General features: G+C 36.1%; 1 protein-coding gene across 11 annotated transcripts in view; it reads left to right on the top strand.

The window, feature by feature from the left end:
• Window positions 1-14,318, top strand: part of RAVER2 (ribonucleoprotein, PTB binding 2) — a 93,668-nt gene that overhangs the window by 38,771 nt on the left and 40,579 nt on the right. For 8 of the 11 annotated variants that reach the window (XR_011532394.1, XR_011532393.1, XM_070592057.1 and 5 more), the window contains exons 5-6: window positions 5,997-6,123; window positions 13,450-13,535. Coding sequence is in view for 9 of the 11 variants with exons in the window: in XM_070592057.1 (XP_070448158.1) it covers window positions 5,997-6,123; window positions 13,450-13,535 (213 nt within the window). In the remaining 2 variants the exon portion in view is untranslated. The remainder of the gene's footprint in view (window positions 1-5,996; window positions 6,124-13,449; window positions 13,536-14,318) is intronic. The other 3 variants (XM_070592051.1, XM_070592049.1, XM_070592055.1) reach the window with 1 other exon arrangement.

Below are 14,318 nucleotides of genomic sequence, written 5' to 3'. Positions count from 1 at the left end.
AATTAACATATATTCACGGGTTTATTTCTGGGCTCTCTTTTCTGTTCCATTGACCTGTGTCTGTTTTTATACCAGTACCATACTGTTTTAATTACTATCACTTTGTAATATAGTTTGAAATCAGGGAGCATGATGCCTCCAGCTTTGTTCTTTCTTGAGATTGCTTTGGTTATTTGGTGTCTTTTGTGATTTTATACAAATTTTATGGTTGCTTATTCTATTTCTATGAAAAATGCCATTGGAATTTTGGTAGAGATTGCATTGAATCTGTAGATTGCTTTGGGTAGTATGGACATTTTAACAATATTAATTTTTCCAATCCATGAGCGTGGAATATCTTTCCTTTTATTTGTGCCTTCTTCAGTTTCTTTCGTCATGTCTTATAGTTTTCAGTGTACAGGTCTTTCTCCTCCTTGGCTAAATTTGTTCCCAGATATTTTATTCTTTTTGATGCCATTGTAAATGGGATTGTTTTCTAATTTCTCCTTCTGAGAGTCCATTATTAGCTTATAGAAATGCAACAGGTTTCTGTATGTTGATTTTGTATCTAGCAACTTTACTGATTTCATTTATTAATTGTGACAGTTTTTTGGTGGAGTCTTTAGGGTTTTTTATATTTAATATCATGTCATCTGCAAATAGTGCCAGTTTTACTTCTTCCTTTCCAATTTGGATCCCTTTTAATTTTTTTTTCTTGCCTGGTTGTCCTGACTAACACTTCCAATACTATGTTGACTAAAAGTGGTGAGAATGGGCATCCTTGTCTTGTTCCTGATCTTAGAGGAAAAGGTTTCAGCTTTTCACCATTGAGAATGATGTTAGCTGTGGGTTTGTCATATGTGGCTTTTACTATGTTGAGGTGTGTTCTCCCTACACCCACTTTGTTGAGAGTTTTTATCATAAATGGATGTTGAATTTTGTTAAATGCTTTTTCTACATCTATTGAGATTGTTGTATGATTTTTATCCTTCATTTTGTTAATGTGATGCACCACATTGATTGATTTGTGGATGTTGAATCATCTTTGCATTTGTGGAACAAATCCCACTTGATCATAGTGTATGTTTCTTTTAATGTATTGTTGAATTCAGTTTGCTAATGTTTTGTTGAAGATTTTTCATCTGTGTTCATCAGGGATATTGGCCTGTAATTTTCTTTTTTGTGGTGTCCTTGACTGTTTTTGGTATCAGGGTAATACTGGCCTCATAAAATGATTTTGGAAGTGTTCTCTCCTCTTCAATTTTCTGAAGGAGTGTAAGAAGGATAGGTATTAATTCTTCTTTGAATGTTTGGTAGAATTCACAGTGAAACCATCTGGTCCTGGCTGGCTTTGTTTGTTACTTCCCACTGGTAATCAGTTTGTTAAATTTTCTATTTCTTCATGATTCAGTCTTGGAAGGTTGCATGTTTTCAGGAGTTTATCTATTTCTTCTAGGTTGTTCAATTTGTTGGCATAGAATTGTTTGCGGTAGTCTCTTATAATCCTTTGTATTTCTGTGGTATCACCTGTGACGTCTCCTCTTTCATTTCTGGTTTTGTCTGTCTTCTCTCTTTTTTCCTTGGTGAGTCTACCTAAAGGTTTGTTAATTTTTATCTGTTCAAAGAACCAGCTCTTGGTTTCATCGATCTTCTCTATTGTCTTTTTTAGTCTCTATTTCATTATTTCTGGTCTGATCAGATTTCTAACTTGATTGCATTGTGGTCAGAGAGTCTAGTCTCTAACGTTGACTGGGGGCGGAGGGTATCGTGGCCTCTTTTGTGGCTTGGTACGTGGCTGATTTCTGTGAGTGTGCCATGTCTGCTCAGAATGGTCTACTTCTGTGGGTTACAAAGTTCAATGTACACATATCCGTGTCTGTAAATACTAGTTTTGGCTTAATAATTGGCACTCATATTTTCCATATCTTTGCTCATTTTTTGTCTTGTTTGATCTGTCAGTATCTGAGAGGCATGTGTTAGAAGTTGTAGAATTGGTGATTTTTCTATTTCTCCTTATCTGTCGGTTGTAGGTCCATATGTATATGTATAGCTCTATAAAAATATATATACATATATATCTATTTAACTTTATCAGAGTATTATATATAGTATGTAATTATGTATAGATATATTTGAAGATATTGTTAGTTATTAGGTACACATTTGTTTGCAATCATTGATTATTTTACCAGTGTGTATATTTTTCTCCTTGAATTTTTTTTTTTTTTGATGTTGGAATTGCTAGTTCAAATTTGTTTTAGTTTATATTTACCATTTCTTTGTTATCAATCTTGCTTTACATTTTGTTTTAGGTCTGGGTCTTGTAACTAACATATTCTACCTTTTACAAAAGTCAAATATTATTTGTCTTTAATTGGCACATTTAGACCACTGATATATGCATTGATTATTACTCTATTAGAATCATTTCTGTCATCTTATTTCTTGTTTTCTTTTGTTTTTGGTATTTTTTTAATTGAGATATAATTGACATGTGACATTAGTTTCAGATGTACCACATAATGATTTGATATTTGTATATATTGTGAAATGATCACCACAATAAATCCAGTTAACATGCATCACCACACATGCTTACGCATTTTTCTTTTGTGATGAGAATTTTTAAGATCTGTTCTCTTAGCAACTTTCAAATGTACAGTACAGTTTTATTAACTGCAGTCACCACACTGTACATTACGTTCCCCGGACTTAGTTATTTTATAATTGGAAGTTTGTGCCTTTTGACGACCTTCACCCATTTTGCTCATGCCCTCAGCCTCTGCCTCTGGCAACCACCAGTTTGTTCTCTGTATCCATGAGTTGTCTTTTTTTTTTTTTTTAAGCTTACTCATGTAAGTGTGATCACTTGGTATTTGTCTTTGTCTGACTTATTTCACTTAGTATAATGCCCTCAAGGTCCATCTATTTTGTTGCAAATGGAAAGATTTCCTTTTTTATACCTGAATAATGTTCTGTTGTACATATATACACACATCTTCTTTATCTATTCGTGCGTCGATGGATACTTAGGTTGTTTCCAGATCATGGCTGTTGTGAATAATGTTGCAGTGAACGTGGGAGTGCAGATACCTTTATGAGTTAGTGTTTTCAGTTGTCTTGGAAACAATACCCAGAAATAGAATAGCTGGATCATATGGCAGTTTTATTTTTAATTTTTTGAGGAACCTCCATGCTGTTTTCCATAGTGCCTGCACCAATTTACATTCCCACCCACAGTGCACAAGGGTTCCCTTTTCTCCACATCCTCACTGACACTTGTCATGTTTTCTTTTAACTGTACCTTTTACTTTTATTTTCATTTCCCTCTACTGTTGGATAAATTAGAATTTTATCCCTCTGGTTTGAGAGTGATATGTTCTATTTTATCCTACTTGTGATTGTCCCTAACTGATGAGCTCCACTAGGTTTATCAATGTCTCTTTCTTCCCACTTCACTTATTCTAAACTCCGTCCTGCTTCCTCCTTCCTGCTCCACCTTACCATCAGATTGATGTCTACATTTTCGCTTTAGAATTGCCTTAAATATTTTTGGTTGTTTGTTTTTATGGTCCTGGCTTTTTGTACAAGATTAAAATTAGCTATGATATTACATACCTTAATTTAATGTATCATGTAATATCATCTTGCATTTATTTCTTTTCTCATTTTCAGAGAGGATATTCATGTGATAAAAACTTTTGAGACCGTATGGCTGGAAATATTTTTATTTCTTTCACGTATTTGGGTAATAGCTCAGCTGAATATGAAAATCTAGATCCACAGTTCCTGCAGCACTTCGGAAACATGAATTCATTGCCTTCTTGAATCCAGGGTTGATGCTTTGAGGGAGAATATGCTATTAATCTGCTTCTTGTTCCTTTGGAGATATGTTTTTTCTCACTGGAAGCTTTTAGAACTTTTTCTTTGGCTTCGATGTTCTTAAATTTCACACCAAAAAATGTGACTAAGTGTATTTTTTTCTTTATATATCATATTTGGTACACTGCAAACCCTGGTCTCTAATTTTTCTTTAATTCTGGGAAATTCTCAGCTGTTGTTTCTTCAAAGATTTCCTTCTTATTTTCTTCACCTTCAGGGACTCCTGTTACGTAGTGACACTTCTCCTTCTGGCCTCTTCTTGCCTATGTCTTTCTCTTGTGTTTTGTTGGCATTTTTCATTTCCATTTTTCTTTGTTTACATTTCTTATTCTGCATCCTTTGCTGATGTCTTCTGGGAATTTTCTTGGACCTGACCTTTCAGACCACTGTGTTGTTTTTCAGTCACATATGTCCTATCTAACCTATCTGCTAAAGGACAGGGTAAAGGTTAAGAATAATGCTTTATGGGTTGCCTCAGCTTCCTCATCTATAGAATGGGGATAATAATACCCATCCTCCAGAGTTGTTTAGGAGGATTGAGTGATCTAATCCATGAAGATGCTTAGAACAATGCCAAGTATATAGTGGGTAAGAGCTGCTGTTGCATTTTCCCAACCTTTGTGTTTTACATCCTGCTGTTTCTGATTGGTTATTCTTTATAACCGTTTGTCCTTGCTTGGTACTACCAATAAAAATCTGTTATCTTTTTTAGGATGTCTATTATGTTTATTTAACATTCTTATTATTTCCTATCCATTAATTCTGCTTTGTCTCTTATAAGTAGTTCGGTGTGTTGCCTTTGTTTTTTAGTGGCTACATTCTCCAGATGTCTAGTTATTTGGTTCTGTGAACACATCGTTTCTTTGGGGGGTGAGTCAGCTTCCTTGAATGTGGGTGTTTTAGAGGGTGAGGGGTGGGGGATGGACAGGGGAGAGCTAAGGCCGTTCTTAGCTAGGGCTTAGGGAAGGCGGGCAGGGACCTAGGGCAAGGAACCATCTGGCCTTGACCACAGCCCTCGTTCCACCCCAAGCAGACAACCCTGCCCCTAGAGAGCCTTTCTTAGTCTCCACTCCCAGCCCTGCTCTTTCCCAGTTCTCCCTTCCTCAGTATAGCTCTCCTTCCAGGCACGTGGGAGGAAGGAACTGGAGAAGGTTGGGGAGGCCAGAAGGAAGCTTTCAGCCATCACTGGTCCACCTGCAGCTAGTGTTACCTGGTCCCCATGTCTCTGAGTTTATGTGCCACCCTGCTGTTCATTCGTTGGTCCTGTGGTTGTCACTGGACGGAGGCTGCTGGAGGGTGATGTGGAGGAAGCAGCAGGGTTACACAGCTAAGGCCTTCCCCAAAGCGTGCCGGCTGTGGATGCAGGCTCTCACGCTCTGCTGGCCCACCTGGTATCTTTCCAGCGGGCGCTCGCTGGTCTTGTGTAGGTTCTCAGATCCGTCGCCCCCTCTCTCTCAACTTCACAGCGTCTGGACTGAGAGGGATTCCAGTTGTCCTTGTCAGTTCTCCATTTCCTCATGGCTAGGAGTTTACAGTGTTACTATTATATCATTATATTAATATTCTCATCTATCAGGCTGGTTTTTTAAAACTGAAAACAATTTCATGTTTTTAGGGAGCTACTCAATTACACACCTGTAAGGCTGGTTCATCCTTTGTCAAATTAGAGGGTTAAGTTAATGAAATAAAGACCTTTATTATAAGATAATTTTGCTTTATGAGGCAACCCTAATCATTATTAAACTTTAGATCAACATTATAGTAAGGCTCTTCTGTAGTGTCAAAGTATTCATATTATGTCAACAAGTTATCTCACTGTTAATAAATTCAGATTCCCTTGGCATCTTTCTACTTGTGTGAAGAGATTTATCCCACTAAATTGTGAGTCCTCTTAAAGCCAATTCATATTTGACTGAGACGTTCTATGAGGATTTCAGTAGATGTTGTATGGTAGAATATTTAACATTATAACTAGGAATCATGGTAGAATGTATACAAGTGGATAACGTTAAGCAAGTTGTGTTTGTCATAAGATAGGTCTCATCAGATGGATGAGAATTTCTGGAAGGAAGACTTTAAAATTTTATCTTTGTGCTTATCCTTGTTCTAATGTTTCCTCTCTCTCCTCATTGAAGATGCACAGCAGTCAAAAGGGCTTACTCCCAGAGCCAAATCCAGTGCAAATTATGAGGAGTTTGAACAACCCTGCCCTGCTCCAAGTTCTTCTGCAACCGCACCTCTGCGGGCGAGCCCTGAAACCAGGTAGGCACGGGCGTGCTGAGTAAATGCAGAATGTTGCCGGGAAGTTAATTGTGCTGTTGTACATGAAAAACATATTTAAATTAGTCCAAAAGTTTTTAGCTTTTCAAGAACTAATGATCTGAGGTAATATGTTTTGACTCCTTTTGGTAGATACCACCTGCTTATGGATTTCCTAATTTTTTTCTTTTTTTTACCATTAGTAAGTGTTAAATATTAAACCTTCAGTTCAGTTCCTGGTTGACATGAATTCGTAGACCAGGTAATAATTAACACATTACATTGTTACGGCCTCTAGTAACAAAGGATATGATACTTTCCTATGTGTGCTTTTGCAGAATTACATTGTTGCAAAGTGCTAGAGGTCTGTTTCTTCTTTGCTCTTACATTTTTTATTGTAAAATTGTTTCACTTTGTAGAAAATGTCAAAAACATTATTTTCTAAGTGTTACGGAAATCTTTATAGTATGAGTATACATTAAATATCTACCTGTTTAGTATTCTTTCTCTGATGAGAGCTTATTTACCTTCTGAAATGCACAACTGTATATACCCATACTGTATATTTTATCATTATGAGGAAATGAATGCCTATATTCAGCACTAAGGTTTAGAGTACAAAGTTTATAGTAAATATATTCATTCTGTTTCAACCCCAACTGGGCCAGCACCAGCCAGTGTACTGCAATTCAGTTCTAGCACTAACTGCCCAGAGTTAGCACAGACCCCACAAATTAAGGGCTTTGTCCCCAACAGGTCTGCCCTTACTTCAAACACCAGCCACAAGTTCAGGGGGTCCCCAGGCCACCTGTTCTTCTGACCAACTGGCTACAAATTTGGGGATTCCTACAGGCCCCTCAGGTTCGGTAATGCACTAGAATGACTCACAGAACTTAGGAAAGCGCTGTACTTATTATAAAGGATACGACTCAGGAACAAGCCAAGTAAAGAGACGCCTAGGGCTAAGTCTGGGAGGGTCCTGAATCAGAGCTTTTAGGCTTTTTCTCCATGGAGTCAGCGCACACTGCCCTCCTGGCACTTCAGTGTGTACAGCAACCAGGGTGACTAACCTGCTTTCTGCTGGACTAACCTCACTGTCCAGAGTTGTTATTGGGGTTTCATTATGTAAGCAGGATTGGCTGTGTTATTCGACTCAATCTCCAGTCCCCTCCTCTCCCTGGAGGTCAGGCAGTGAGGCTGACATCACATGGCTCAGAGCCTCAGCCCTCTAATCACGTGGTTGGTCTCTAGCATGACCAGCCCCCATCCTGAAGCTGCCTAGGGGTCTGTGTTAACATAGCAAGGACACTTCTGTCACTCAGGAAATTCTGAGGATTGAGAGTTCCTTCCAGGAACCAGGGACAAAGACGAGTTAAATTACTTATTGTACAACAATATTCATGTTAAGTACTTCATTTAGTCATCAGTTCTTTGTGTGTGAGAAGCAGCTGTAGATGTTTTCTGCTCAGCCTATTATGTGGTCAGACATCTCTCCTGCGATTTTCATGGTATAGAGAAACCCCTTTTCTGTCCTGACTACTCAAAGCATAAGAAGCTCATTATTTCCCAAGGCAACCTATTCCCTGGTTTGACAAATTTAATTCCTAGAAAGTTTTTCTTTATATTAGATGGTAATCCAATACAACTTTTAGCCACTTGTTCTAGTTCTGCCCCTGTAGAAACACAGGTTAAATCTGTTCCTTCTTCCGTATGAAAAGCCTTCTAATATTTGAAAACAACCACTGTGAAACCTTTGTCATCGTTGGTTTTCCCTGTCTTCTATTCTCCAGACCAGTGATCTCCTTTTATTTATTTGTTTTTTGAGTATACAACCCTATCAATAAAAGAAATTTTGAGGAGAGCCCCAATATATACGGTATATGTATCAATTCTATGTCAGTTATGTAAATGCACCCTTGTTGACCCTTATGGTAAGAAATGATAAAGCTTAAGATTTTCATTTTTAAGATGAAAGTAAATATAAATAACAGTCCTAATATTTTCTCTCTACACCTCTCATACCTCTTGGAAGCCTACAGTTCTACATTTGACCTTCCATACCATGCCGTAGGATATGCTCTCTGAATCTTCCTACAAATTGGCCCCTTGTAGACATAGCCTAGGTTTTCTACGTTGTCCTGCAATGTGGTGTACACAGGCATGAACTTATCCTCTAGATGGGTTCTGATCAGCACAGAAGGCAGTGGGATTTCCTTCCTGTGATCATTATATTTCTATTGATGCAGTCGAAGATTGTATTAGTGTTTAAAGAAGTATATCACACTCTCAGGTCTTTTAGGAAGTATTGTCCACACCTTCGGACTCTGGGCTACCTTTAGTAACTCCTCCCCAAAATTATTTTTGTCTTTTTTTTTTTTAAAGATTGACACCCTAGCTAACAAATGTTGCCAATCTTCTTCTTTTTTTTTTTCTTTCTGTGTTTTTTTCCCCAAATCTCCCCAGTACATAGTTGTATATTCTAGTTGTGGGTCCTTCTAGTTGTGGCACATGAGACGCCGCCTCCGCGTGGCCTGACAAGTGGTGCCATGTCCGCGCCCAGGATCCAAACCAGCGAAACCCTGGGCCTCTGTAGCGGAGCACACAAACTTAACCACTTGGCCATGGGGCTGGCCCCTTGTCTCTTCTTTTTATCTAAGAATACATATTCTCCACTCTACTTTTCTACTCAGATTGATGTATGACCATAGGAGATCATGCTTCTTTATTTCAGTGCTACTTTCACAATTTTAATTAAGATGTTTCAATATTACACTGATGGGGAAATCGTTTCACCAAACATGGCTTGGCTTTGTTTGTGTCGAGTGGAGGGGAAAAGGATTAAATCTGTGCCTCACTCAAACATGCAAAGCTGCTGGGCAATGTATGGAAAGTTTCTTGGTGTTCGGGAAAGACAGAATATCTTATTAATTAATAAGTTCCATTGGTTTTTCCTTTACTACGTCTTAGCTGTATCCCTTACTGTAGGCTGAACTCGTCACAGAGGCTCTGAACAAATGGGAATAATTGTACAGAAGCATAATTCCTTATAATTGTATATATTATATATATATTTATATTTATACCCTTGCCCTACTTCTTTCTCATTGTATCATTTTTCAAATAACTTACATGCATTCATTTGCTTGTTGTCTGTCTCTCCCACGAGAATGGAAGCTCCACAATGGCAAAGATTTATCTGTCTTGTTCATCTCAAGCACTTAGAACAGAGCTGCTGGTTATAGTGAAAGGCACTTAAATATTTGTTTACTGGTTAAACCCCTTCCTTTACATGTCTGTTTCAGAGCTTGTACATACCTCGTTTCTCACATGTGGTCTGGTCTGTACTTTCCTAACCACTCTTCTTTTCTGCCCTCTTTTCTCTCTAATCTAATCTGTACACGACCATCAGGTTGATTTTCCTCCCAGACCCAATTTGATTATGTTATTCTGACCATACTGATCTTTTCTCTTTAATTCAGGTCTTTTAACTGCCTTCAAAAATACAATATAATGTAAATATTCTACACTTCTTTCTTTACGTATGTGTATTTTTAATTTTAACTATTATGTAAGTCCTTATGGTCTAAGTCGTATTTTAGTTTCATTGAGGTATAAGTGATGCACATTAATCTGTACATATTTAAAGTGTACCAATTGATAAGTTTTGACATATGTATAACTCCTGAAACCATCACCACAATCAAAATAATAAACATAGTCGTTACTCTTGAAAGTTTCCTTTTGCTCCTTTGTCATCCACCCCTTCCTTGTCCCCAGGAAACTGCTGATTTGCTTTCTGTCAGTAGAGAGGAGTGACAAATTTTCCAGAAATTTATATAAATGGAATCACACAGTATGTACTGTCTGGCTTCTTTCACGCCACTTATTATTTTGAGATTATGCACATTGCTGCATGTATCAATGGTTTTTTCCTTTTTAATGCTGAGTAGTATTGCATCTCACTTTGCATATTCATTGACTTGTTGAACAATTAGGTTATTTCCAGTATTAGGTCATTATAAATAAAATTGCTGTGAACATTTGTGTACTAGTCTTTGTGTAGACTTAGACTTTCACTTCTCTTGGGTAAATATCTAGTTGTGGAATGACTGGGTCATATGGTCTGTGTGTGTTGAAGTTATTAGAAGCTCTCCCAGCTGTATTGCAGTGTGGTTGAACCATTGCACATTCTCACCGTCAGCATCCAGGGCTGCTTTGCTCAGTATCCTCACCAACACTCATTATGTTGATCCTTCCATTTTAGCCTGTCCGTTGGGTGTGTAGTGCCAGCTCATGGTGGTTTTAATTTGAATATCCCTTTTGACTAATGATTTTGAACATCTTTTGGTGTGCTAATGTGCCATCTTTATTCATTGTTAATATTTCTTTTTAAATATTTTGCACCTTTTAAAACTGAGCTCTTTGTCTGAAGTTGTAAGGGTGCTGTGCTCTAGATCCAAGACTTCTGTTGAGTATGTGGATTTGCAAATATTTTCTTCCACTCTGTAGGTTGTCTTTTTATTTTCTTAACAATGTCTTTTGAAGAGCAAAATTTATGATTTTGGCAAAGTCTGATTTATTATTTTTTAATAATTTATACTTTTTGTGTCGTATTTAAGAAATCTTCGTCAAATTCAAGGTCACTAAGATGTTTTCCTCCAGAATTTTTATAATTTTACCTGTTACATTTAGATCTATGATCCATTTCCAGTTACATTTTTTTTATGGTGTGAGGTAAAAGCTCCAAGTTGATTTTTTTCCCACAGTTGTTCCAGTATCATTTGTTTACAGAGATTGTCCTTTTCCATTGAACTTCTTGACACCTTTTTCAAAAATCGATTGAACATATATGTATGGCTGTCTCTCAGGACTCTATTCTGTTGATTTAAATGTCTGTCGTTAGACCAAGACTGCATTGTCTTAATAAATGTAGCTTTATAATAAATCTTGAAATCAGTTAGTAAAAGTCCTCCAACTCTATTCAGTTTGTTTGGCTATTCTAAGTCCTTTGCATTTGCATATAAATTTTAGAATCAGCCCGTCAATTTCTATGAAAAATGTCTGCTGGGAATTTGATTGGGATTGTGTTGAATCTATATACTAATTTGGGCAGAATTGACATCAATTTTGAGGCTGAGCCATAAATATGGTAAACATATATATCCATTTATTTAGGTCTTCTTTAATTTCTCTCAGCAATATTTAGTAGTTTTCAGGGTACAAATCTTACGCATATTTTGTCAGAGTTACCCATAGCATTTCACTTTTCTTGATACTATTTTAAATGGTATTGCCTTTTAAATTTCAATTTCCTATTGCTTTTTGCTGGCATATGCAAGTAGAATTGATTTTGTATATTTATCTGATATTTTGCAACCTTACTTATTGTTTCTAGTAGGTTTTTGTACCTAGAATTTTCTATATAGACAATCATGTCATCTACAAATTAACAGTTTTACTTCTTCCTTTCCGGTATCTATGCCTTTTATTTCTCTTTCTTGCTTTATTGCAATAGGTAGAAATTCCAGCATCGTTTCTGCATCGAACTGGTGTGAGTGGACATCCTTGCCTTGTTCCTGATCTTACAGAGAAAGCTTTTCTTTTTTTTATTATTTAATATAATGTTAGCTATAGTTTTTCATAGGTTTTCTTTTTCAAGCTGAGACCTCTCCCTTCTATTTCTATATTGCTGAGAAATTTTATCATGAGAATTCTTGGAATTTATCCATTGCTTTTCTCCATTTATTGAGATGATCATATGTGGGTTTTTTGGTCTGTTATCATGATGAATTACATTGATTGATTTTTTTAAATGTTAAACCAACCTTTTATTCCTAGGGTAAACCTCACTTGGTTGTGGTAATATATTATAATCCTCTGTATGTGTTGTTGGTTGATAGTTTTGTTCAAGTTTTCTATATCCTTACTGATTTTCTGTCAATGTATTCTATTAATTATTGAGGAGAGGGGTGGGGCTCAGTGGGAGTCCTAGCCAAGAGGTAAGAGTGAGGGCAGTTAGATGTGAGACTGGATATTTTCAGTGTTTTGATTCTGGTTGGTGTTGTTTTAAACTGGGAAATATTGTATTCACTAAAAGCTGTGAGAAAATGTATTGTAATGTTTTATTAAAAAAATATGGTGACTGCCTAAAAAAAGAGAGGAGGTGGTGTTGAAATCTCTAATCATGTTGTGGATTTGTCTACTTTTCCTTTCAGTTCTAGAAGTTTCTGCTTTATATATTTTGAAGCTTTGTGTTTTGGTGCCCAGACATTTAAGATTGTTGCATCCTCTTGATGAATTGACCCCTTTGTCATTATGAAATGACCATCTTTATCCCTCTTTCCTAATAAACAGCGTTGTCTTTTGTAAGCAACTCATCCTAATGATCTAATCTTCTCACCACCTAGAGTGAAACTCGCTCGTTCCAAAGAAAGCACTTTCTAATGGCCAGTTTTCCAAAGATGTAGTGGACTGCCTCAGCAAGTAATAAAAATTTGAAACAGAGTTTTTGAAGCATGAGAACTTGTAGGGATGTTACATATAAATTCCAAATATTTTTGGTCAATGAATTATATGCTTTTGAAATACTTTCTAAACCTGACCTTCTATGATTCCAATTAACTATTGTATTGCTAGGGAATTTTGTATATTTTGACTATTTCCAGTTACTTAGATACTTTATAATAAATTAGACAAAATTGCTTCTTATATTTTTGTGTCTCATGGTTCTTTTTGTCTGTATATTATCTATTTTGAAAACATGGCTTCTGATATGCACTCTGGTATTTGTACTCAGACAAACTTGATAAAACTTCTAGTTACCATTTATTTCTTTTATCAACTGTGTACAGTATTGTTTCTTTTGTTTTTATTGTGTAAATATTTTTCAGGTACATATATTCTCTTCTCAATTAGATTGTAAGCTTTTCAAGGACAAGATTGTATCTTATCCTTCCCCTCCACCCCATGCTAAAATATCCCAAAAGCCCAACGAAAATACTGAGCAAATAGCATGGGTTCAATTAGTATTATACTTATTAAAAGATGGGATTCATTTTGTTGCACTAATGATAGAGAAGAGAAAGGCTGGGTTTGGTGTTTTACCATTATGACAGGTGGTTTTGGAATTTTAAATCAGATTCTAGGTTTGAATCACAAGGAAAAGAACTTGTCCCTTTTTGTGCATTGACAAGGTCAGTGTATCTTGAACTTCCAATGGATTTGTTAAAAGTTAAAGAAATACTCATTTACCCTTTTGGAGTTTGTTTTATTTATTTTTTAATTCCATGTGTATCATAACGTTAAGTTTTTACTTCTGTTTTCTTAAAGCAGTTCTTGGAACCCCTCACAGCTTGCCGCATCTGATGAACCCACCCATGTCTCCTGCATTTTTACAATTGAATAAAGCACATCAGGTATCTAAGTAGCATTGAGTACTGAAGCATCCAAAATTTAGAGTGAATATTTCGTTTGTTTTTATCACTTAAAGTTCTTAAGAAGTTACGTATTTTATTTTTTAAAAATCCATAGTAATAAGTGTAGCTGCATAAAAACATAACATAACTTGAGTACATCAGATCACATTAAGCTGATCAAAGCAGCATAGTTATGTATATTTGTTGGTTCCTATTTGTAAGACTTTAAGACGAGAAGAGGTGTATTTTGTGGTATATTTTTCTAGAAATTAGTAGTTCAAAACAAATTTTCTTATGTGGTCTTAACTCAAAAAAGTATTTACAGAATGAAAAGAATAAATGAATGAACAATAGCTCTTAATTCTTAAAATTTAATCAGTTTTATAAAAATAATTCATGTATTTTTGAGAGTGAAAAATATTTTTCTCACCTTGTTCGGATAAGTTTTTAAAAATGTGTTTGTATATGTAAATATCCATAATACTGGAAATAAAACATAACTCATTAATTTCAGATACTGTTTAAGGCTGTATCTATATAGAAGCCTGGTTACAAGTCAAATGTAGCGTATAACAGGTGCTTGATGTCTGGTCCTAAACCCAGCTTTTTAAGGAGAAGCTCTATCTTTTATTTGTTTTTCATTCTTAGATTCTAATGTAGGGCATTGTGCATTGCAGGGTCTTTATTCATTCATCTACTCAGCATATTTTATTGGGAATTTAATATGTGCCAGACACTGCTAGTCACTGAGGCTACAGCATTGAACAGAATATCATAGTCCCT

The sequence above is a fragment of the Equus przewalskii genome, chromosome 24 (genome assembly GCF_037783145.1).
Source record: "Equus przewalskii isolate Varuska chromosome 24, EquPr2, whole genome shotgun sequence".
Classification (NCBI taxonomy): Eukaryota; Metazoa; Chordata; class Mammalia; order Perissodactyla; family Equidae; genus Equus; species Equus przewalskii.
The sequence above is the reverse complement of the archived record's forward strand: the minus strand, read 5'-3'. Positions and strand labels throughout refer to the sequence as shown.